The following is a 26,773-nucleotide window of genomic DNA, read 5'->3' on the forward strand; positions in this document are numbered from 1 at the left end:
GCTAGCTAGACAGACAAGACAGATAGATATATAGATAGAGAGGTAGATAGAGAGATGATAGATAGATAGAGATACTATCAAAATAAATAGACAGTCAGATAGACAGACAGATATATTTGTCTAAATTAAAAATACTAAATAAACTGAAATAGTTTTTAATGCGACAAGTTAATTTAAGAATCACATCATTATGATGTAGGTAAATGAAAATGGATATATTTTCTTTTGAGATCTGTGGTTATTAAATTATTAGTTTTTGAAACATAAACATTACTGTTGATCTTCTAACACTTAATATAAATATAAAAATGAAATTAAATATCCATTTTTTTTTTTTTAAATCACATACCATAGTATGATATGAAATATGTTAAAACTTTATGGTATTAATCACGGTAGTCAAAAATCACTGCAATAAAGTACTTTTTTGAAAATGGACACAGCATAAAACCCACTCCTACAATACACATTTCACATTTGAGCATATTACAGAATGTGGGAATAGTGACGTACACAACACACTTTAAGATGGAAGATTAAATTATTATTTTTTCCAGTCAGAACTAAGTAGGCTATACATTCATCGTCTCATTCCCATCAGCAGATCCTGCTTTGTAACGCAGAGCTGGAGTAATGGAGCTCGGCCACTAGGGAGTGGATGAGTACATTTCTCTGGCTGTTTTTCAGCTCGGGAGGGGGAGAGACAGACAGGAATGAAAGCTTTTCCTCAGAGTTGAGGAGCAGGTTGGGCTTCGGTCGCGAATGAGCGTTAACAGACCGACCGGCGAACAAGACGAGTTTGTCGAAAACCGCTTCCATATTTTACAAACAGCCGCACGAATGGAGACGAGGACATGAGGCGGAATATGTGTAGACTTTGCTCGGAGCGAGACATGAGTCCAGGATACTGATTAGAGTTGACACAAGCCCAGCTCCAGTAGCAACTCTATCCACACTTCACCTCCAACCCCCTCCTTCACTCCTCAACCAGGAAATCATCGAGCTGTGCTGCTTATCCTTCTTCCCACAGATTAGACAAAAACACCAAAACCCTCGGTGGGTTTATCCATGAGGATCTCGTCGTTTTCTCTTTGGGTTTTCGCCTCTGGAAGTTCGGCTTTACATCTGAAGGGAATCTGCACTGTCGTCGAACAATGAGGTAAAGCGCGTCAAAGCACATTTGTTGCCCTCGCTTTTGTGTGTACTTAGTTTTGCGCGCTACAATGTAACGCATAGTAGCCTATGGATAATGTGTGAGGCCGCATGTGGGACTTCGGTCTGTTAGCCTACTCACTTTCTGTCCTGTTACTCGCACCTACTGGAGGTGGGGGACCATCACAGGAGCAAGTGTGTGTCCTTTCGGAGCGTTTACACACTCCAGCTCGTCCGTTTTTGCGTGGCTTTGACAGCCAAAGAGTTCTTTCTTTTATCGCGTTGCTCTATAGCTGTTGAATGGAGCTGAACATTTAGTAATAATTTTGCACTGATTTTTCTGGAGATACTTTAAGTTTGAATGAGTTTGTCACCAAATGGGTTCCTTTTCCGTTTTGAGACGGTGATTTTAAACATTCTGTCAAACGAATCATGGCATTAATTGTAAAAACACAGCATTTTGGCATCTAAAGCTATATATTTTAAATAGCCTAAATATGTTTGGTTAGAGAGAGGCCTATCCCTTTAAAAACAAGTTTGGAAATTTTTCGGTTCATTTTTTGCCATTAGGCTACTAGCCTTGTACTATGTAGCCTACTATGTATTTATTAGAAAGAATTTAATGCTGACATTTCAAAAAATATTTTTTTTTTTTACAATAATTAGTCGTTTACTGTACAAACACAGTGCAAGGTTTAATAAACGCACACTATTGTATATACAGTTTATTTACACATTACATTTTTTTACACTTTTTTTTATTATTATAATTTTTTTTTTTGATAAAGCAAGGAGAACAGTTCAATAAACAAAGTAGTTTTTAAAATAAGGTGCACCTGCTTTGTGCGCTAGATGTGATCTTTTGAATAACATTAATGACTTTTTACAAAACACAGTTAAACGAACTAGTATCGATAACTGTATCCCCAGGCGGTGTGCACGAAGTTGTTTATTGTGCATGTTGAAAATGCAGCTGTCAACCGGTAAATTGGCCCTTTGTAACACGTAGCCAGTCCTCTTTTGTGAGCCCTCCCTGTTCCTTCTGTTCTGGGAGTTGGCCGCGGCGCGAATTCAAAAATCCTACTGTTGGGAAGGTTTGGCTCATGAATATTAATTAGGTCACGGGACATTCACCCAGTAGCGAACGTCAAATAACCTACTTAATATTCAAGACTAAATCCTTTGCCGTAGTTGGATTTGTAATTTGACTGTCAGGGCAGAACCCGGAACTAACCTACATTTGCTCCATGTAGCCTATAGAGCACTGAAGCCTGATAATTCCACATCCTGCTTCGGCCTGAGCAGTTGTAGAGTTCAAGGGCACTTTTAGTTTAGTTTAAGACAAGACACGGGTGAAAAACAGCCAGAAAACAATACATTTCAGCCAGAACACAATACATTTCCGCCATTTTTTTTTTTTTTTAGGAATAAAACGTTGTATAAAATCAGGTGAATTTTACATGAATAAACCTCTCTGTAAAAACCTTTCAGATTATGGATAGGAATGAAAGTGTTAAATTAGGTGTATGTAAGAGCTGCTGAAGTGGAAATTTCATTATGAGAAAACAGCCTTTAAATACACTAGGCCTACATATTTTTCAGATTTGAAAAAAAAAAAAAAAATCACTACACATTTTTCACTCAAGCTGACATAAACAAAACCTGATGGTCATGTTATCTTGTAGCATGATTCGAAATGTTTTATTTTGTGATTGAATTGATGCAAGGAAATCTGACCATCTGTACAAAGGAGTTAATGGAAATCTGACCATCTGTACAAAGGAGTCAATGGTCTGTATGTCACAAATTTGTTTATATTAGAATAGAGTAGAATACTGAAGTGCAGAATCTTAAATATTTCCTCATTATACGTTTATTTTTAAAAAAAAAAACATTGTTGATTTGTTTTTGTTTTTTTTCTTCCAATTTGGTCTCAGACTTTAGGACTGTACAATGAAGCAAATTTTTGTTAAAGACAGCTAGAATACGCTTTATAATAATGACACACAACATATAATACATGACAAATAATCACAAGGAACCCAAGTGACACAAGGCAACAGGAAAGAGCTTTCCAGATTCTATAAAGTGGACAGAGACTTCCTACTGTGTTGTGCAACCATCCATATTTGTGTAAAATAGGGAAGCGCCAGCACCGACATGTTCTTCCAACATCTTGAGAATGTAAAACACTCGTTTTGCTATGTAAACAACAACAGCAACCTGACTGACAGGTTTTCGTCAACACAACTCTTAGATCTGTCTCGCACCAAAATAAGAGTGCATTAAATAAGTAAGCATATACACTTTAAAACCTCAGCCATGCATTTCTATGCAAATTTCAGTTCAGCGACGTTATCAGGCAATGTGCTGAAGGGTGACATTTCATGCCATGTTGCCATTGTGACACACAGGAAACTTGGCTCAGGCAGGCCTGCTGGGTTCAAGCAAAAGGTGCAGAGTATGCGCGCACAACCATGAGTTTACTGTGTCGGGGCTGCTTGCATAATAGGTGAAGAATGGAATGTTGTCACATTTACAAGTTTATTGTCCTGTCATGTTGTGGAACGTCAACATCAGAATGCATTGGAGCGGTTAGCGCCTCATTTTGAATTTTGCCAGGCCACCCAATGTAACAATGGTTTCTCAAACTGACCTTGTTATTTGGGAAGCCCAGTATTGAATTCATGGGAACCCAGGCTAAGTCACTGACCTGCAGTCCCTGGGTTAAGATTACAAAGAACAATCAAAGTTCCAGGGTTATTCAAACACTATACATGGTCCTCTTTAGGCTACGTTAACACTGCAAGCCTATAGTGCTCAATTCTCAGATCAGATTTTTTTGTATAGCTGTTCACATTGTTGTTTTAAATGTGGCCAATATCAGATTCTAGTGTGAACAGATCATGGTCCTGTACTGACCCGCATGTGCAAAAAAAAACTATAAGAAGATGTCACGCAACTCGCTGTCATTCGGAAGTAAACAAGGAGGACATTAAAGTAAGCAATTCCGCGTTTATTTATAGTGTGATCTGCCGCGGAAGCCAGCGAATTTATGCGCAGGCAATATAAACAAGTAATAAAAACTCGTTGAGTGTTTTAGCGCAATTTTCTGACCTCATGGGATTACAACACTAAGAGATAGTAAATCTTTTCCTGGATTTTTTTTGTGCGTTCCCGAGATTAGACCTTCCTTAACATAATGCCGAAAACCCGAAGTCTCTAGGTGGTCTGGTTGAGGAGTAGATAGAAGTGCAAGATTGGTGCGCACAGACAGAACAGAAATCATGAGTTAACAATCGCAATTTTGTCCGGTGGAAAATTGCGGTAAAAACAAAGACGAGGATGCGAAAAAAGTGAGCAACATTTATGAAACGAGCTAACATGTTTTGCTTGTATATTTGACACTGTAATAATTGTTAGTTCTAACACATCACTGTCTTTCCACTGACAGCTTTCACAACTGTCTCTTGATAATGTCGGGTATATGTAAAATCTTTGAAGTGACTCCCGTGAGCACAGAATTGTGACGAATGTTGCTCTAGAGTGACATAAGTCGCATGAATTTCGATTGAGCTGTTCAGACTGAGGTCGCATTGCAAAACATCCGACCTGTATCAGATTTAGGACCACATATAGAAGCGGCCCAAATCGGAATCGAAAATATCAGATTTCATGTGGTTTGTGCTGTTCACACTGTCATGAGAAAAACAGATCAGAGTCGGACCCACATGTGAGCAAAAAAAACGGATTTTGGCCACATTTGCCTGCAGTCTGAATGTAGCCTTTATAAAGGTGAAGTATGTAATTTACCAGTGGCTCAGAACAGGCTCCAAATCTCTTAAGTGGCTCAAGAATTACTTAACTTTTTAGGACCCTATGAAATCTGTTTTATTATGTTCCCAAATTCCAAATTTGTGAATGTGAATCGTATGAACTTGTAAAATGTGAGATAACAACTTTGTGAAATTTGTCTCATGAGATTGGGTTGGAAAAGCTCTGGAGATGAAATTCATGTGGAGTGTTCTTATATAGTGAGGCCACAGACACTGAAAATATCAGACGTAAAGACGTGATTTATTCACTTTAGATAAACGTTGTGTAGGTAACTATAGTGTACTCTATTCTTACAGCGCTATTGTGGCTGCGGTGTGTCAGGTGACAAGTTTGCTGCATTGCCATGGAAATAAAAAGATGATACATTCTAAAATAACAGTCGATTTTGGTAATGCTTCAATTTGAAAACCTCTAGGTTGCATTTTAGTGTAGACGGAACAAAACGGAGACTTACGAAAACGAAGGCGTGGCTTCCCACATTCGCTCCCTGATTGGGTCTTCTCTGGATCATTGCATATCCTTCCCTGATTCGTCAAGCCCCTATCAAATGACCATTATGCTACCGGAAGATGACAATAACAGACCAGCCTCGACAGTGTAAACAATAACATGGAGACGGAACTGCAAGCTTTGCTGACTTTGTTCTTTTTAGCAGCCATTGTGCAGTTAAACTCTGCATTTTATAATACTGCAGCTGCCTACATGCGCAAGAGGCACGCTGTTATTCGAGCAATCGGCATTCCCGCCAGTGTGCATGATTGATCATGTGACATGCGTTTTCGGTTGTGTAGTGTGGACGGAGATCTTTTCTGAAACGCAGTGGAAACGTCAGTATGGATGTGGATTGTTTTCATTTTAAAACTCTGTGTTAAACTTAGAACAAAAACGCACATAGTGTGGACATAGCCTCAGTTAGAATATTTTAAACTTGCGTGTGACAGGGACCAAGTGAAATTCTGTTATACAGTCTTTTTTTTTTTGGATTCGATTGATTGCTTTACCATTTCAACTGCAGTAGATATATTTGCATGACTATTAGTGATGTGGACTGCTTTTAATATATTTACACATTGTAGAAACATTGAGTAATGTGAAAATACATAGAGGAAGACGCATCCCAAACAGTCCAAAATGAGGAGAAACTTGTTAAGGAGTGTAAAAGGAAGTGGAGTGGAGTTGTTATGGCATGTAGTTGTTATGGCGATAATCTGTTTTGTCTAAGCAATGGCACACACATTTTTGAAATCGAAAACATTGTTTTTGCAGTTCTGCCCCTAGTGGAGCTGAAATGGCACCCTTCAACTTTATGTGAAAACACAAAGGCACAGGTGGTCCGCAGCTGGTTTTCCACACTTGCTGTGTAATCAGTCCAGTTTGTTCCTGTGTGTATTTCTGTCACAGCATGTCATCCTGGAAGTGCATGTCTGATTAATGGCAGCGCTGTGATTCACTGCTGTTATCAGACTGATGACTGGGAGGGACTCGCCCAGCATGTCTTTATCTAAATGACTTCCACTCTAGTGCTTCTACAGGCTAAAGGGTTTAGGGTGGCACTGGTGGCTTCGCGGTTCGCACCCTATGCCAGATGCTACAGTGTGGTCCTTCTGCTGCCGGTATTTAATTTCTTATGATCCTGGGTGATTACAGACCATTAGATATTGAAATGATATAGGAGAACAAAGGGGTCAACTAAAATGGGCTTTTTAATGGCTGAGACAGATTTCTTGAAGTTAGATTGATGGCTGATATAACCATAGAACATAGATATAAACATCAATTTAAACATCTTCAAATGAGATGTACACAAAATTACTGAAATGATATTGAACACTTGCCCTCAATTAAACATCATTGGTTTTGGCCAATGATTTCAGTCCTGCGAAACCATTTCAACGGATACCGAAAAATTGCTGTTTTGGATGAAAATTCTCGTTTGCCGAAATTTTGGTGCATCACTACTTAAGACATAACTGACTGTTTAAGTGAATTCTTGCCAAGATGGACATAATTCTGACATAACTCTGTGTGGATCTGACTGTTCAAGTGCAATACGCCACGAAAGAGAACTAAATTTGAATTGCATGCTTATTATGAAACATCCAATGTATGTACTTCTTTTCTTGAAAGTAATGATCAAGATGTGTACACGTGTATTTATTTGTACTTAAAATATGTCAGTGCTTGAATTTTATAATATGTGCCGTGGAAATACTGTGGTATAAATGGTACTGCAGAATCTTTACCAGTTGAAACATTTATACCCCTCCACCCTTAGCTAATGTTTTGACCAGAATATTGGCTGAAATATTGGGAATGGTAAAGTAAAGTCATGTTGTAAATTGTATGGATGAATGTGTCAGTTGGTCAGTTGTGGGGAAAACGTTCTTCTGGGTCTTCACAGTATTGACTGAATATTATTGAATGGATTGATTAACTCAGAGCAGATGTTTGGCCTAAGTTCACTGGATGGACTTTACATGTAGCCTGGCTGCTACTACTTAGCAGTTTACTCCATCACCAATGTGACTTAAAAGAAGGTGCATTTATTGTTTGTTATGAATACCTCAGCTCTCAGGATACAATTCGATTAATGCAAATCCTTAGTGCTTATTAGAAGTTAAGAACACAGGAAGGAACCGGAGTGCTGGGTAAAAGCAGAACATTAAGATGAGGGCTGAGATAGAAACGTGAAATGACAATTAGAGATGCACCGGTTCAACTGGCCATCAATCAGAACCATTTTTGTAGTTGTTTGTTGTTGTTGGCTGATTTTGTTCCAGACTTGCACACAAACTGCATTGGCCATTTCCTATTTCCCAAAACATTATTTGTGTGGATATATTACGAAGTCTGTAAACAGGACGTTAACAGAAGCCAGAGACCAGACGTGCTGAAGATGGACGCAAAAAAGGAAAGGAGAGCAGAGAAAATACTGTACCAGGCACAGCAAGCTCACTGTTCGCGATGTATATAAATTAATATATAATAAATATAAATAATTAATTGGGGGTGGGGGTTTATATGAATGTATACCATGGTCTGTCTGAATACTCGATTCTGATTGGTTGGAAGGTGTTCCAAGTCAGTTTAATCACTGTTCTATATTAATGCGCTGTTAAAGCGCACACAAAGAACGGAGATCGTGCTGTGCACACACGGAAACTTTATCAAAGCTGCCCTGCAACTTTTAGTAATAAAATAGCTTCACAAATAAAAGCTTCAAAAAAGGGGTTTTTAAACCTGCTGAGAGTTATCCAGCCAAGAATAAGCCTAGAACTGCTTTTCTGACGGACTGATATTAATGACATAAGTAGGGATGCACCGATACTGATACCAGTAAGTTACTCGGGTGTCGGTCCGATACTGTGCTCGTGTACTCGTAAAACTACCCCGATACAACCGCACCCGATATACCACTTTAAGGCGGGCGTACACGGTGCGAGTTCGGACACTCGGGAGGTCGTGAGATATTGCACACGTTGCGAGTCAGTTTAACTGATAATCGCGTCAAAGCAGCTGGTACACGGCACGACTGTCCTGCACGAATTTTATCCCGAGCCGGCAGCAATCACGTGAGCTTTCGCGCTAAACACAGAGACTGTCAATGTTGCATGATGCAGGCAAAGCTTCAGATAGAAAAATGACATAAATGTGTGTGCAAATGATTTGCTGAAAGGCAGAGAACAATAGCCATTCCTTTCAACATAAAAACTTAAAAGAGAGAGAGAGAGAGGTGTGTGTGTGTGTGTGTGTGTGAGAGAGTGTATGCGCACGCTGTATGGTTGCTGCCACTGAGGTATAGCCCCATCGACGTCGTTGTGTATGATTTGGCAATAGGGGACAGCTGGTGAAAATCGGGCCGACTCCCCAAATTTTTTAAACATGTTTAAAAATTATCGGGTGGTCGGGGAGGTGCTCATAACGTGCTCGGCTCGGCTCGTAATTCCTCTCACATGCTGCGAGCTGCGACCATGCGAGCATCACCGATTCCACTTGATTTCTCCCGAGTGAAAAAAATCATCTGCGAGCTCGTAAAAACAGCAAAAATCGCACCGTGTACGCCCGCCTTTAGGGGCCGTTTAAAAATAACGCGCTATGGGAACGGCCCCTTATGGCAACGTGACATTAGCCTAATCCAAAATATTAACATATGTGGCTCTTTCCTCCTTTCTTGTCAACAAGTGGATTCAGAGCCACCGCATTAGCAGCGCCGCCGGTCGCCATGTCTCAGTGTTTTTATGAAGAGGACAGCGCATCAAGAACCGGATTAACCTGGTACTTCGGTACCACCGGTACTTAAGAAAAGCTGGTACCGTAGCGGTTTAATTTTTTTAGTACCGACTTGGTACCGAAGTACCGGGTCTTTTGACAACACTAGATGGATGATACACTGACAGAAATGAGCTAATGTTTAAAGTTGTTTTCTCTCCTCTCATATCTAGAGCTATGGATTGTGGGGAGAGGTCAGGTTGAGGTCAAATCTCATTTGGTCTCCATCAACCCTAAGTGGACATCATTGAATGTAAATCCTTGTTGAAGAACATTTGCAGGAAATAGTCGCTGCCAAGAAAAACCATTAAAGGGGATCTTAGGACAAGCTTAAGGACTTGCACCGCAGTGATGTTGAATGCTTGATTATGATTGGCTAGCAGACGTTCTGAGGTGTTGATTACTTCATGTTTGTGCTTGTGCATCTGTTGAAAAATAGTTCTCAACTGCATTACAAATCTGGACCACATTACACATTACATCACTTTGCCATATTAAGAGCCTTGCAGAACTAGAAGACATTACTCGAGTAAAAAAAATGGCTTTACATTTCTTAGTAGTGAGGTAACACTGCTATTTCTGAAGTAGTTACTAACTAATGGCTTTGCTATTTGTAGAGAAACTACTGCCTAACACGGTGGAGAGCCTTATGTGCAGTATGCAGTAATTTTCAATAATTCAATGGATCAAAGGTCATTAATTATTCTTTACGTTGAGGACTTGCCTTCATACACCATTTGTGTATCATCATACACAAGTCTTGTGTTATGAGCAAAACCAAAAATGGCTGTTTCATTTCAAGTGTTGCTCGTCATGAAGCACACTTGGTTGCGTAATTACAGCCTTTCTTGCCTCAACATGTCTTGATTCTCTTTGGTATTTTGTATGGGTCTGGCCCATCGTACATCTTTCGAATTGCAGCCCTTATGCTAACCATGAATCACCCACAGCCATTGAAAGCTCAAAGGCATATTGATCTGAGCCTCTACGTATTCAAATGGCTTAACATATATGAACAATATCTGCCTTGAATAAGATGAAGGCAGATCTTGACATCCAAATCTCAATGCTTAAAGCAATCACTGCATGTTTAGAAAAATTAGGAAATGTTTCAACGTATGGCTTATTTACATCAAAGCTGCTTGTAACAACTGAGCTATTTATATTGAGTCCTTTGTAAGGACTCGATAGAGATCAACAGTCATGGTCTGGATGTAGAAATGTAATTCCTTTTCTCAATAGAGGAATTGCTTTGCTATAACACTAACAAAGCCAATTAAGGCAGACCCAAATTTAGGGCTGTTCAAAGTTGATATATGCTTCTGTAGAAGCCACAATTGAATTTATTATAAACGTATGTCTGATTTTTGGTAAAGCACTACACTACCCATGATACAAAAGAGAAGGCCAACAGTCAAAAGATTTGCAAAATAAAGTCTCCTCATACTCTCAAACAACTATTTATTTGGTTATAGTTGTATTTACATATAATCATAACAATAATACTATCATAATATAATAATATAAATAAAATGTAGTAGCATTAAAAAAAAATGTTTTATCATAATTTCTGATTTGATAATGTAATTTAAGTTCACAGTATTGTACTTTTTTTTTGCTTGAATAGAATGTTATAATTAATCTCAGAGCTGGTTGTCTCGTGTATGGTACTGTTTTGTTTGTTTTTTAAAATCTATATGAAAAATACTTCTGTAACTCAGGCTTTGCAAAAAGTGGGCTGTCACTGTTACGCTCTTACAGTAACTGTGGAGATCCCGTTTTGGATTTGTGCAATTGTGGAAATCCTTGAAAGACTTATACGTTAATATAAAAATAATATTACAAAATAAGTCCCCCCGGCTGAGAATCTCACTTCTCTTTCTGGATTCAAATGTAATATGATGTTTCAGAGGTCCTTTGAAATCTATTTAACATGTTAGATCAGTAGTAGGGGTCGCCCTGCACCCTGTGGCGTGTGTATTTGCTCCGTGTCGTTGGCCTCTGTTCTCATAGGATCCTGGCGCTCGGCCAGAGTCACACTGCTTAGCTGGGCCTCTGGCCTCCTTACAGAGGCTCCGTCACGCCCTCGCCAGTTGCTGATTGGTTCATTATCCGGATTTATTGCTTTTGAATGGCTGTTGAAACAGCCCTTGGACAAGATTAGGTGCATGCATTACCACAAGTTGCTTACAGAATCCATTAGATTTATATGCTGGCAAAATCATCCAATTCATTCTTTCTGAAACGCTTGTGAGTGTTGTTGTTTTTGTTGTTTTTAAGTAAAAATAACTATTCTACATTTGCTGTGTTTATCAGCTTTGAATTATCTTAAAACACGATAATGTGCTGATTTCGGAAGATTTTCTACTGAAATGATTTAAGTATGTTAAAATGTGTTAAAATTCAGCTACACTCTACTGGTAGCTGAATATACAATCAAACTAGCCAAATATTTAATTTGTTACACAGAAATCGCCAACCATCTTCACAAACTTGTAATAAGAAGCCCTTTTGTCAACAAAAGAGAAGCTTAAAGGACTCCCTGGAGTTTTCCACATATAAAACCGCTTGCAGGAAAGTTATGAAATTTGGCACACAGAAAGAGGACAGTCTGAACTGTTACTATGGTAAATTTGGATCCTCAGCAAAGACCACAAGAACCAGACAAGTCCTCTGCACAGACCTATGACTAGCTTCGCCGTCCCCATATACTGGCGTGATGATGAATCTGATCTTCATATTCAACTATACTATTGATTTGACTGCACTGACACTATTTGATGAGAACTGAACTGACGATGACATCACTGTTTTTCTGCAGAACTGCTTTAGAGTTTAAATGAACAAATGTAATTTAATAACTGAAACTAAAATCTTTACAACGGAACTAAATCAACACTGACTGAACTGACTTCAGCTGAACAATGACACTATTTTCTTTTAGAGCTGCTGTACAGCTGAAATGAACTGTTTGCATCATTGAATCATTTTCATGTTATCACAGTAAAGCTGCTTTGAAACAATCTTTATTGTATAAAGCACTATGTAAATAAAGGTGACTTGACTTGGAGTCTCTAACTTAAACCCTGTAACTGTCCAAATTTGCACTGTTTATGCTAATAACTGGGAGATTGATGAGAGGAGATTGATATGTTTAAAGGGTAAATTGAACTTAAAAGTTATTAGTGGCACATTTTAGATGTCATAGTTTAATTTTTTTGTGTGAAATTCAAATGCATGTAAATCTAACCCCTCATATTAAGGAAATGTGTTGCTCAGGGAATAGAAAAAAACGTTAGAGCCGGATTTACATAGAGACATCCAGGAAACCAACCGACTCTTAATCTACCGAACAGCTGAACATGAAAGCTGATGCCTCATGGTGCCAACAAAGCTCCTGATTGAAACAGTCAAATTTATTCACTGGGGTCTGGTCTGGCTTGTGTTGATATGTTCTTTAACAGCAGGAAGTTGTTGTAGGCCCTGAGTGTTTTTTACACAAACAATAGCCCTTAATCTGTGATCTATTCTGTTTTATCTGTCGTATTACACTTATTTGTTTGAAGAATATTTCTTTCAGCATATGAACCCAGACAACACAACACTGATACCCACTTGCACAGGTGGTGATGTCATAACAACCAGCTGTTCTGCAGAGAACAACCGTTTTAAACACACACTCTGTATATTCAGAGAGAGCGAGAGAGAGAGAGAGACTGTAATGGAGTTTAATGGACCTGGTGGTAAAGGAGTCTGTGATTTAGTCTTTATTAGCATAGATCTTGTGTCTCTGAGTGTGTCTAGACAGATGCTAAGAAATTCAATAGCACTATATTATCACTTCAAAAATGTTGAACTGTGTGGCATCACTTCCATCACTCCCCTTGATATTGAAACCTAGACATCATATATTTTTAAATTAAAATTGTGATTTCCAAGACAGGACAAATAAAGTAAACCATTTACTGTATTACTCTTATCTGACCAAAAATTTTGTTTGGTTAGTTTTCGCTGTTATCAGGAAAAAATGCAAGTGACCTCTGTATGAAGTTGAACATTTATATTATGTGCCAAATAATGGCGCGCATTTATCTAGGTTAACATTAGAGCGAGCGGCCATGTAAAGTTGCTAACATTAGGCTACTACTTGCGTGTTTCAAATGATAAGCCATATTTGAGGTCGATGAATGATAGGTGAACATTTGATTTACTTGCCCAACATACTGTAATTAGCACATGGACCAGCTGTGTTAATGATCACGGACTGCGTGACTTCGCCACTTCCTGTGGATTTTTTTTTCTTCTGCGACTAACCAATTAATTCAAATTTAAAGCCTCTTTTCATCAACCAACGTTTAGTTTAGTTTTGACCACTTCTGCCCTGATTTCTTTGAGGGGAGGGGTCTATGTGTGGGTAAATGTATGGGCTTTTTCAGGTCTTTCAATCTAATGCTAACGCTTCCCATAATGTTTACGCATTAGGTCAGTAGGCAGAGAGTAGGCAGTCTTTTTTGGCTGTTCGAATGCATTTGGCCACATGAGCATCTACACTACCAAAGCAAGCCAATCGAATGCGTTTTCAACTACCTCTGGAAGTGGTCGGAATTGGACAACTCAAAACGTTTTAGACCCTGTTTACACCTATATTTAGCATCGTCTACCTGCGATCGGATTGACGAAAACTCTTCTTAATACCAGGTGTAAACAAGGCCTTATTTGAATGAGAATCATTGTTTAGTCTACAATACAAGTGTTTTCATTTGAGATTGCTGTTGGGATCTGAGATTAAGTGCAGCAGTCATATGGACAGCCTGAGATAAATTGGTCTGGTGTCCTGGGATGTCTGGTGCCTGGCCCCAGTGTTGGCCGTGGCTCTCGCCGTTCTGTTGCAGATCAGCATGTCCAGACCAGACGATTCATCCCCAACTGATCTCCAGTAATGAATCGCATTTGCTGCGTTATTAAATTCCTAGAGTTAATATTATATTTGCCTTTTTGGTTCTTTAACTGAGTCCACTTTGATATTAACTACAAGCTCGCCTGGAGTATTACAGATGAACATGTTAGGACAACGGGGAGCGGAATGATTGGCTGCCTCATCTTGACTTCCCCTTCCCTGTGAAAGGGGGCTCTCCCAGGACAAATATCTGTCAGGGGGGGATGTGCACCAACCTGTAAAAGGATTTAAGAGGAAAAGCCTACTGCTGTGTTTGATTGGCCAAATATGGCCATGCGGAGTGCCAGCCAGGGACGTGGAGGAGGAGGAATGTGTTTGTTCTGTCACTGCTTCAAAGAGCATTTGCTGCATTTTGAGGAAGCAGTGTTTTAAAGGGATAGGCCACTTATAAATTACAATTGTCATCAGTTACTTAGTCTCTTATCTCTCCATACCTCTACATACCTGTATGACTACTTCTGTGGAACATAAAAGATATTTTGAAGAATGTCCTGGCCTCTGTTTTCCATACAATCAAAGTGAATAATGTTTGATGTCTAAATCAATGTTAATAATATCTAAGATGAAACATCTAATGGTTAAAGGTTGAATTTGACGGCTTCAGATGTTAACTTTTTGCAAGAAATTAGGCTAAGATATCAAAATTAAAAGTCAGTAAAAAAAAAAAAAAAAAAAACTAATTACAAGAAACAAGACAAAAAATACTATAGAACAAAGATACAAATTACCTAAACAGTGCTTTACGTTTTTCAGATAGGCAAGGTCTAGTATTCAGGTACAGAAATTAAATAATCAAATATAAAATAAAACGGTCCATTGTCTTCGTTAAACTAAAGAAGTGATTCAGTCAAGAGCAATGAGTCAGTTTTTTTGTTGTTGTTTTTAGGTAAAGACAGCACCCAAGTTCTTTTGCGAAAAACAAACAAAGTTATGATTACAGAATTGTGTTCTCTTTTCCGTTTTGTTGCGCTTTTTAATAGCTTTTTTATTCAAGGATGTCCCACTCTTTATTTGCTCTTTCATCAAAGTTTTTTCTCTCTAACATGTCAGTACTGTGCTAAGTGGATATATTTACATGCTGCAATATAAATATCTCTCTTTTGAATTGCACGTTATGCATGTCTTCGCCATGATATATCGTCATGCCACCCAACCTTAGTTTACAAGTCATATTAAACTACTTTCATGGTGCTTGATTTGTTGTTTTGGAGTTTGACAGCACCAGTCCCCATTCATTTTAATTATATGGGAAATATACGGTCATGGTAGAAAACTTGTGAGCCCTTAAATAAGTCCACCCAATAATGTAACTTTTGTTATCATTTTCTCACCCTCATGTTGTTCCAAACCTCTATGGCTTACGTTCTTCTGTAGAACATGCAGATATTTTCAAGAACATTGTGTTCCAAACAACATTGGACCCCCCTGAGTTTCATTAAATAGACAAAAAACACTGAAACATTTTTTAAAATATCTTTTTTTGTGTGCGTGTTTTCCAAGTCATACTGGTTTGGATCGATATGAAACCTAAGTAAATAATGACAGAATTTTCATTTCCTCTTCAGAATTTTTTTGGCATAAATATGACCTACAGTACATTTGAGATCTTTATCCAAATCTTCATCATCTTCACAGAGATCTAAATTATGTTTTATATCAACATGAAAAATGAACCATAAATACATGTCTGGAAAAACTATGTAAAACAATCAAATGCTTCTAGTATCTGTGGAAAACTGTTGGTTGGCTTTCTTGGATGAACTGCTTTCTTCAGGCCCTTCCACAAAGTTTTTATTGGGTCATATCAGGAATTTGACTAGGCCTTTCCAAAACACGGCATTCTTCTGCTTTAACCACCTACAAAACCCACGTTCCCATTATTTCTGAATGCAGTGTTTGCAGTGACTTGCTCCTTGCTATCCTGCCATGCATTTTGATCCTGCATCATCAGGGATTAACCTTAGCCAATGTGTTTTCAATGCAAAATTGTATTTTCATGAAAATTAAGTTAAAAGACCGTAATAAAATAAAAACAAATAAACAAATTTCAAACAACAGCAAAAAATAAATAAATGCAATAGAATAAAAAGAGATGTGAAATAAACACGGCTTCATTTTTTTCCGGTGGATATACATTATATTCAGGTAATAAATATTACAGAAATTAAAGTAATAAAATGTAAAATAATACTGGATAGTCTTCAGTGTAAAAATGAAATACAGATTAATGCTTACAATTAGTTACAAAAGTTATTCAGTCGAGCGGATAGTGATTTTCTATGTCTTTTGTTCTTTAATTAACATGACAGACAGCAGCAGGAAAATTAGACTACTGTCACTTTAAGAGCTTTATGCACGGATCCAATATACTGTTACACAACTTGCGTTATCTTTCTCAACTAATTCGATTCCAAAACTGACTGTGTTTACCTGAATACTCACCGAGATGGGTATTTTGACATAATTTTGTGTGTATTTGACCGTTTAAGGTACGCCACTCAATTTGGTACTTGCGACTCTCAAGCTGTTTGAGAGGCGGCTTGTGCACGGCACTTATATAGATCAGTGGTGCGCGAGCTTTCGGTGTGAGCGTGAAACCTGCAGAAATTAGTAAAACTATGCGCAATACGAGCACTTTTTAACCGATGAGACGAGTGAGTGAGAGGAGGCGGGTGTGTGCCACTTCGCCATCGGAGAGACGAGAGTGAGAACGTGCAGCTGACGTTATTGCCTGTGCCATTGGCAACAAATCGGGCCAATCATGCGGAAAATCTGCGGATTCTGGTCCCATCGGTGCATCATTAGATGTTACCCTGGAGTTATTTGTAGCTATTAAACAGCTTGCTCTTGGAGTGTTTTTGTTGGATGACCACTATTAAATGGAGCACATATGGACCTCATGGACCTATGAAAAGTGTTTGTAGCCTGGTAAAGCATCATCAACGTTTTTCAGAGGTCCTCAGAAATCTCTTTTGACCGAGACATGGCAACTTTTGTCCTGTTTATGCCTGGTATTAGGATGCGTTTTTGACGATCTGATCAAAAGTGAACAACACTAAATATAGGTGTAAACAGGGTCAAAAGTGTTTGAGCTTGTCCACTTTTGACCACTTCCAGAGGTAGTGAAAAACACATTCATCCGGATTGCTTTCATAGTATAGATGCTCATGTGGTCAAATGGGGTCAAACAGCCACAAAAGACTGCCTGCTCTCCGCCTACTGACGGAATATGTAATCTTTGTAGGACAAGAAACAAGCAATTCAAACTTTGCTGTTGTACCAAATACACAGATTATGGTCGAAATCGCAGCTGCTTCCTTTATCCTTTTCATTCGCCCGTGGTCCAGTTAACATGGATTCGTTCAGTCAATAATATTTGTGTGTAGTACTCGCACTTCTGCAGTGATGTAGAATGTGAGAAAATAAGAGGGGTGTGTGTTGATGAAATCTGAACAGAAGTGGTCACAGTAGACACATCTAAATACAAGGTGGAAACAGGGCAACAGAAACTCTGTGTGGTGAGAACCAGATAAAGACCAAGGATGACTCTTTCAGTAGAACAGGGCTACTAAACTCCCATTAATTAAAACCAAATCCCTCTATCTTTTCTTACATTAAACAACAGTAAAGCCCAAAGTATACTTCAGCCGTCCTGAGTGCAGCCCACTTTTTGTCAAGGCAGTGTGTGTACAACAGCGCATGTGCGAGTTACTTGAGCACTTGAAAACAAAGTCCACTAGACAGTGCGCACGCGCCGAAAGTGCCTTTCCGCGCTCACGGCCAATGGGCCATACTTTGAAAGACTTGCGCGCTCAACTCTGCGCAAGACTGAGCAGAACGTGGAAAATGAAATGGGCTATACTCGGGCCTTTAATGAGTGATTCGTTCAATGGCATTTTTATTTAAGGAATGGAAAAGCCACTTAGAACTTAGAGTTTTTGCTTTTTTACTGTTAAGGTAACTGTTAAGGTAAGTTTTCTTGCCTGATTCAGTACTGCTTACAGAGAAAAACTTTAAAAGCTGTAGCCCACAGCCCTTCAAACAACAAGCTGAGACTTGTGAGAAAAGAGAGACATTAGAGCAAAGCAAGTAGCTCTTTAGCTTTGCCTCGTCTCAGTCTTTGACGGGCATCACAGACTTTCCTTTAAGGTTCAGTTTTGAATGACCAATTAAACTGTATTGTCATGATTTAAAAGTTTTTAATTCATTCATCCCTGACTAAGGAATTACGCATGGTACTATCTAACAAAAACGATTTTTGTTTAGCAATCTCCAGATATGTGACGTTTTTAATGCAACTTGACTTGTCATATTCTGACATCAAAAAGTTCCATGTTACTTCCATTTTTTTTTTTTTTTACATTACCATAGTAGGACCTTGTTTCTTTGGATGTGCAATGCGATTGTCTTATATTTCTTGGAAATACCATCCTGATATGGTGGTGTTGGTTGTCTTGCTCAACATAATTCTTCCAGTAATGGGCTTGAACCAGTGACCTTAGAATTTCACCCATGGAAAGGACAAGTATTTAAAAATGAGTACTTGGAAAAGACAGCAGTGGTCAATCATGAAAACAGTTTTTTCTTTCAACTTAAAAATATTTCACACCAATTAATTTTCAATTTTGAAATCCATTTTTAATGTAGACGGATGAATCCTCCTCACCTTCGAGTATTTGGTAGAAATCTATTTATGTATTTTGTTTATTGTTTTTGCTAAGAAAATGAAGCAATATAGTTAATTTTGAATGATTTAAAATTCTTGTTATTTGTCCATTAATTTCCCTGAAGAATTTGCCAGTAGATAATTTTCATGCCTCCTCTTATATATCATCAAAAACTGTAAATTATATCTATACCATTACATAATTGTTTGACCAGAGGATGTCTTTAGTGTTAGCATTTATTGAAATTGACTTAAAACCCACACAGAGTTAAAACAGTGTAAGCAAGACTTGACAGCTGATCTAAACAGCTATAAAGCATGACACACTCTGCTGAGAGAAAGACCCTTCAAAATCCCACAGGTTCCTTGAGTTTACATTCTTTTCTTCTTTTGTCCAAACACCCATCTGCCAGTCTGCATGTTTTATCCTCAGTGAGTCACTTGTAATTACACAGTGACCATTTAGCCCTTATCTTCTGCCTTTGTGTCATTGGTGAGCTGGAGAACCAGGTGAGTGGAGGGGAACGGAACATATTTGAGGTGTTGAAGGAGAAATGAGGGAGGGAAGGGAGAGAGAGAGTTTGAGACCGATTAGTGGGCTTGACTCTACTTGTTAGTGTTCAAGGGCAGCTGTCTGAACAGCCTTATACAGACATTTCTTCAGCCGTGCTCAGCAGTTTCCTGTTAACTCCTTCATTACTTGGAAACTGTGGCGATTTTTCGTGCTACTTAGGAGCAGTGTATTTTTAAAGTTGTGACGGCCTGGTATGTTGTTTCAATTGCCGATATCGATATCTAGAGAGCAACGGTCTCAAACTTTGCACAAAGAATATTGATGAAAACATAACTAAAACAACATGGGCAGATATTGGACATGGCCAGTTAATCTTTCTGGATGATAAAGAGGTTTGATATTATGTTCGCCTTGGGACTTGCTTAGCTTCTTGTTTCTGAAACAAAGTCCAGCTTGTCTTGAAGTAATTTACCCAAAACTCATGGTTATGAACAATATGTTGCCACCCTAAACCGGCACCCATGGTTATCAGTCAAAACTGCAGAAACAATTAAACATCCAATATTGGGCAAAAACTGAACGCTTGATGAGCAGTTTGCATTTACATTCTGTTAATGAAGGCAATCGTTTACGTACAGCGTGTGTGTGTCTTCCTCATCATTAATAATTTACTGTACACACTGTTTCGTTCCTAGTTCTAGCTCGGCCTTCCCATATTAAAAATGTATGTATTTCCCATAACAGTATGGCTGTCTGTAGAGTCTGAGCCAAGTTCATCCTGATCTCCCTCCTCTTTCACTCATCCTCTTTATCTCCTCTGTGATTTATTTTATCCCGTCTTTCCTTCCATCTGGTTTACCAAAGCCCCCTCCTCCAATAGTAATCAACATCTGGGCTCGAAGAGTGTGTGTGTGTGTGTGTGTGTGTGTGTGTGCACTCGGCAGACCATATAGTCAGTCCTTATTCGGCATTTCTTGGAGAAGGAAGTGGGCTGTGTCCTCAGTGTGATGTCACAGGAAGATGAGATTATATCACATTTTGGAGGAAATGAGGAGGGAGAGAATGTAGAAAGAAGATATGGGTTGTTATTGTTTTTTTTACAATGGCTTCATATTTTTTTATTTCTACTTTTAAATGCCTATTATGAATAGATTCTATTTTGTTACCCTAGTCCCAGAACCCAGATCTTAAAAAATATATTTTTTAATGTATGATAATATAAACAAATAGTGAAATATTTTAAGCATTTTAAATTGTGTGAAAATAATTTATATGATTCCCCCCCAGAAATTACTAATTGTTGTTATTATTATTAATATAATAATAGGCTAATTAGTATTATTATTAAGACAATAAATGTCACTCAGTTTTGCCCATAATTAGGGCTGCACGATTATGACAAAAATCATAATTGTCGATTATTCCCTTGAAATTGTAATTGCGATTATTAATTACGATTATCACAATTTACATTGAATATATTTATAGGCATATTATTATACATGTTAACTTAAAAATTGTGAACACACACACTCTCCCCCTTTACTTAACATACACATAAATTGTAAGAATATGACTAATAGTAAAGACTACTAAGAAATAAACATTAGGTAAAGATGCTAAAGCTATTAAATAGCAGTCCCAAACTAGCTTTTATTAATACAATGTTGGTATGAGACACCACAGTCATTTAAAATATAAAAAATAACACAAAAGTGAAAATAAAGTGGCATTTTGGGGTTAATATTAAAACGACAGTTACCATGGTGATACACAATACTAACAAAAACTGTTAATGAAACATGGAAACTGCTCCTGGTGAATAGAATGAAAATCATGCCTGTATGCAAATCCTTCTCTGCTAACACACGACGTACCAGTAACGTGATTTATTGGTATTTTACTTTTATTTTGTGACTTACCAATTTACAACGTAACAACGTTGCATGCTCGTAGTTTCATTTGCACTTTATACACAGCGCGCGCCGCCGCATTTGCGCGTGCAATTGAAGAGTGTGCGCTTACGAACACAGTAGCCTATAACGGCTGACATGTCAGGAACATCCGTTTTTCTGAGGTGAAAGACTTTTTATTTCAGCGTACACAAACGTCGCTGCCTGGTAGTTCCTTCCTATTGTGCTGGGTTTTCTGAAGTAGTTGTGATTTGCCTCTCATAACATGCTCTAAATGCACGCAGAGTGGTTTTTTTTTTTTGTAATCGCGGCTTTGAACGATTACGTAATCGTGGCATCCATAATCGTAATCGCGATTAGAAATTCGATTAATTGTGCAGCCCTACCCATAATAAACTTTTTATACAATATTATCAAATATTATTATTGTCTTCAATTAGACAGCAGTGTCGAAGAAATGTGAAAAATCAAATAACTTTTTAACCTTTCAGGCCAGCTGTAATTTTGTCAAATAATTTAGATAGTGTTAATATATTATTTTATTTTGTATACTTAGGGTACATAAAATGTACAGAGGAATGGCAAAAATCTTAAAGGGGACATGAACCCCTGCATTTAAAAAAAGTTTTATGATGTTCTTTGAGGTCCACTTTATAATGTAAGCAAGATTTTTACATCACAAACCCTCTCTTTAAAATCCTCTCATTTGACACTCTCTGTAAAACACTTTGTTCTGATAGGCGTGCCGCATTCAAGACTTAGAAATAAACGCCCACTGCTATGATAGGGTATCAGTTTTGCATGTTAAAATACATTTCAACGTCCCCGCCATTACTGGTGTGGAATTGTTCTGAAACCTTCCAGTGCTGAAAAATGGCAGGCATGCATGTTTGAGCCAGAGTCTTATCCCAAATCGGAAGACAACGAACCTACACCTCAAATACTAAGGATACTCCAATCTACGACAGTGTGCTAATTAATCATCTTTATTTATATTTATTCCTTCTGTATTTGTGAGGTAATTATTACATTATAATAGTGTTTAAACAAAGACGCTACAGAAAGGTGTTTGTCTCAAAACATAGTTAAAACATTTGCCAACTCTGAAACATTTATGCGTATTACATATGCTATATATTTCTTGGTTGTTGCAAATAAAGTTTAAGTACTTGGAGTAACTAAAGGTATAGTTGAAAGGATAACCTAGTTTTTCATGTAAACGAATTATGAATAAATGTTTGTCGTACTTATATTCATCATTCATAATTTTCAGTAAAGTGAGTGGATATCAAACCATCTGTAACGGACAAAACAAAAGTGACTCATGGTAAAAACACTGTTACTCACACATGCAACACTGTCACATCCAATATAGTTATCACTGAATCATCTTTTATTTTCTGTTTCTGAAAAGCCTGCATTGAACTGTCACAGAAGCAAACACAAACTGTGTCTTACTGATGAGATCTGGAACTTTGCTAAAAATAATCACAAGGAAGGGAATGTAAATACTGGGCACTGAAAAACGTCTTGTGATCCTTAGAGGCATTTTTATCATTTCGTTGCTCAAGTAGTCCTGTGTTTGCGTCTCTCTCATACTACATGGGCAAATTGGTGGGTGTAGGAAGAATCCGTTGATCTTTTGCAGAGATGTTTTTTTTGTCGCACTATGACGTCATACTGAGACAAAATCTGAAACGAGTCGTTTTGGGAGCTTGGTTTCAATAAAAGCTTTTTTTTGGACTAACGAGGAGGAAGTTTTGAGTTCTGAAACTTACATGATATTTTATAGTACAATGACCTCTTTATTTGTAAAAAAAAAAAAAAAAAAAAAAGGACATGGAAAATTTGATTTCTCACTTCAGACTTCTGTTGTGATGCGTCATGCATGTCCAGTGTTGTCATGGGAGACAAATTATATAAGCTAATGAGAGCGTGAAAAGTGTTTTAAAAGAGTTTATTTTCTGGCTTAAAGTGTCTATGAAACCACTAAGCGTCTATTCATCATTTTCTTCTTCCTCTGTACAGAAAACTTCAGAAGTCTGCTATTAGTTGAGTAATTGTGCATGCAGGTGAAAAGATTTAATTTAATAAGCATTGAGGAATGTGAACATGGAGCCAGTGCAGAGGCAGCATTTGAGTTTGAAAATGAACCGCCTGTTTGTGTCCGATTCATTTCTCTAGAGACACTATAAACAGTCCAGGAACAAATGTGCCGCCACATGCGCACGCTACGAGTAAGGTGATGTCAGCATGACATCCTTATTTGTATATATTTGTGATGAACAAATCCAGCTGTTTTTTTCCATCCGCTGTCAGCAGAATTCTGAAAGGATTTACTTTGTAAAGGGTGTACTCATCCTCATGTTATTCCAAATCACTATTCTTTGTGATTTGTGCTCACAAATATAAATCAAAATCTCTCCTTTTGTGTTGGCTGAGTAAATAGAAGTAGAATTCAGGGCTGAACGCTAAGGATTTTTTCTACTGGCCCTGATTTTTACTTGCCCTGTCAATATTTTTTGTTGTTATTTTTGTCCCATGTAACCTGGTATTTTAATAAATAATGTTATGCCACAAAAATTTTAGATACCAGTGAAATTTCATAATTCTCAATTCCATTTTTTATTCCACAACAAAAACAACTAACCTGACTATTATATAGTGTTTCAAACATTATGAAAGACAAGAAAATTGTCAGTAATAAAAAGAAAGTACAAACAAACAAATTACAAGCAATAGCACAAATAAATACAATATAACAAACATACAAATGAAATAGTGCTTTAAGTTTTTCAGGTGAGTCTAACAGTAATACATTTTAGTATTTCTTACCTGAATACTATAGTAATCAAATGCAAAATAACACTGCAATGTCTTTACTTTATAAACTAAATATGGATTAATTCTTATTAAAGCTACGTAAGCTATTCAGTCAATAGCGCACAGAAAGCCGCCTATCAACCAGCGCATGAGATCCAAATTGAGTTCTCTTTCGCATATTTTTGCACTTGAATCGTTTTAAAGTGCACCTATTATGTTTTTTTTCCAATATTGCCTTTCATGTAGTGTGTAAAATAGCTGTTTGTGAATGTAAAAGGTTTGCAATGTTTTAAAGATCAAAGTGCATGACAAATAAATGTATTGTCTCCTAAAAGAAAGAATCAATTTAGTTAAAAACTGCCAAAATGAGTCATTAGCAATTCCAGTTTCACTTCCTGTTATATACCTGCGTAACAATAGGGGCTTTCACATGGGGTAGTGATAGGAACACTGTTAACTAGCCACGCCGGTCTCCCGAGAACTAAATGTCCCCATAGGGCCATTCTCCTGGTTGCATTTACACTGCCAATAGACTCTCAGAAGTGACGTAAGCCGGTCGACAGCGATGTCATTTAAGCACAGTATTTAACAACTCCCTAGCGTAAAGGTTGAGAAATGCCTGGACTTCACCACTTCTTCCATTTAAATAGACTTAGTTCATGGAGTTTTTATAAATTGAGGGTGCCGGTGTTTCATATGGCACGTGTTTGGCCAATCAATATACACTTATGTCACTGGTAGTTCCTATTGTGCTGGGTTAGACCCTACTCTGAAATAGGAGCTAACTTGGTCCCCCTAAAAGGCGTTCCTATAACTAAAATAATTCCCAGGTCCTGCATTGTGAATATGGCAAAAAAAACAGGTACTTCTGCCAATAGTTAGGAACTATGAAAACTTTTGTCTAAAAGCCCCTAATGTAACAAATTTGCATAATGCACATCTATGGTCTTCACTGGCTGACCATAAACAACGTCTACTTTGACCCGCCCTCAAACACTGTACTTGTAGCTGAGGCCTGGATTTGGAGTTCGGTTTGTGTTGTTGACATGTTGAGAAGATGCTGTTCAATTAAATTCAATTTCCATGCACTTCAAAAGTATGATCGCTGGAATTGATACGGTAAACCCGACACCAATGTTACGGTTCATATCACTGTATCAATTGCTGAGGAAGAGCTATAGGAAATTTAGATATAGGAATGGGCATTTCATTTCCGACTAGTGATAGACCAATCACAACAGCATGGGCTGTCTGACCAATCAGAGCAGGCTCTCGGAAAGGAGGGGTTTAAAGTGACTGCATCTTCTTTTTACTGTATATGGTTCAAACAAATCGTTTTCAGACTCTCTGAGAAATGAGGTGATGTGCAATCTTTAATATGAGAAAATTAAAGTGATTTTTAACCTTGGATGCATGTAAACCTTTTGTAGGAGACCTCCAATTCCATTCAGTTTGAATGCATAAACTGTAAAACTTAAACATTTGCAAATGAAATGCAGTACTGGCCCAATCGGGACAGTGACAATTCCGTCAACTGCCCAGACCGTCTTTTACAGTGGCTCCGGGCCATCGGGCAGTCCTTATTGTCGAGCCCTGGAATTTCCATTCGAACTGTTCCTTCAAGAACAGGCTCTGTTTGTGCATGTATGTAATGTGTGAGAATGTGATATGCGGTCAGTTTGAAGTTTCCAGAACCTGCTTTCTCTCCTGTGCACCGGAATGTTGAGCACTTCCTTTCTTTGTCTGCCCCCATTGTTGGTACTTGCTGGGCTTGTTTCGATCAGACAGACTTCTCCTCCTACCTCACACATTTCTAACCACACTTGTCTCTTTGTTCATTATGCCTCAGTCTCTCTCTCACCCGTTTGTCATCCTTTTCCCAGTGTCCAACCCCTGTATTCCGTTTCACTTTCTTGCAGTTTGAAAAGCAGTTTTATTGCTATAAAAAGGTGACGCTGTAAATGTTGTTAATGTGATCTCTCTCTCTCTCTCTTTCTTTCTTTCATATGCACAGTGAGTCAAGTATCTGTCAGGCGCGGGCCACTGTGATGATCTACGATGATGGCAATAAGAAGTGGGTCCCAGCAGGCACGGGCCCCCAGGCTTTCAGCAGGGTCCAAATCTATCACAACCCAAGCAATAACGCCTTCAGAGTGGTGGGACGCAAAATGCAGACCGACCAGCAGGTAAACAAACTACAGTCACACAGATGTAGCTTGTAGTTGTGGACAAACAAACCACTTTTCATTGAAGGTAATACTGCATGTAGGTGACACATTCAGGGTAACTGGAAATAAAATCATTCCGCCTCAAGCTAACACTTTAAAATAGTTTGCAAGAACTGACTTCAATCATTTTTTTCACGGTTAAAGACCAGCAGCACATGCTGCAGTCTAACACTGTGTTGTTAAAGGGATAGTTCACCCAAAAATGATTCATTTTCTGACCCTCATGTGTTTCCAGACCTGTATTTATTTTTTTCCTACAGAACACAAAAACAGAAATTTACCAGGAAGTCTATTCTGTGTGCATACTGGGATGTTGAGCATCAGAGATGAGCAAAAAAACTATACAAATATGATAAAGGTGCTCCATAAAGGATAGGGATGCACCGATACCGATACCAGTACTCGGGTGTCGGT

The 26,773-nt window shown here is 38.1% G+C and overlaps 1 protein-coding gene across 5 annotated transcripts in view; it reads left to right on the forward strand.

Moving 5' to 3' along the window:
* Window positions 1-678: 678 nt before the first annotated feature.
* The window catches only part of vaspb (vasodilator stimulated phosphoprotein b), a 49,994-nt gene continuing 23,899 nt past the window's right edge, over window positions 679-26,773 (forward strand). For 3 of the 5 annotated variants that reach the window (XM_084123638.1, XM_084123639.1, XM_084123641.1), the window contains exons 1-2: window positions 710-1,159; window positions 26,146-26,317. In XM_084123638.1, the coding sequence (XP_083979764.1) occupies window positions 1,155-1,159; window positions 26,146-26,317 (177 nt within the window). In that variant the 5' untranslated portion in view covers window positions 710-1,154. Of the gene's footprint in view, window positions 1,160-26,145; window positions 26,318-26,773 lie in introns of all 5 variants that reach the window. The other 2 variants (XM_084123642.1, XM_084123640.1) reach the window with 2 other exon arrangements.

The sequence above is a fragment of the Abramis brama genome (genome assembly GCF_963993115.1).
Source record: "Abramis brama genome assembly, chromosome: 9".
Lineage (NCBI taxonomy): Eukaryota > Metazoa > Chordata > Actinopteri > Cypriniformes > Leuciscidae > Abramis > Abramis brama.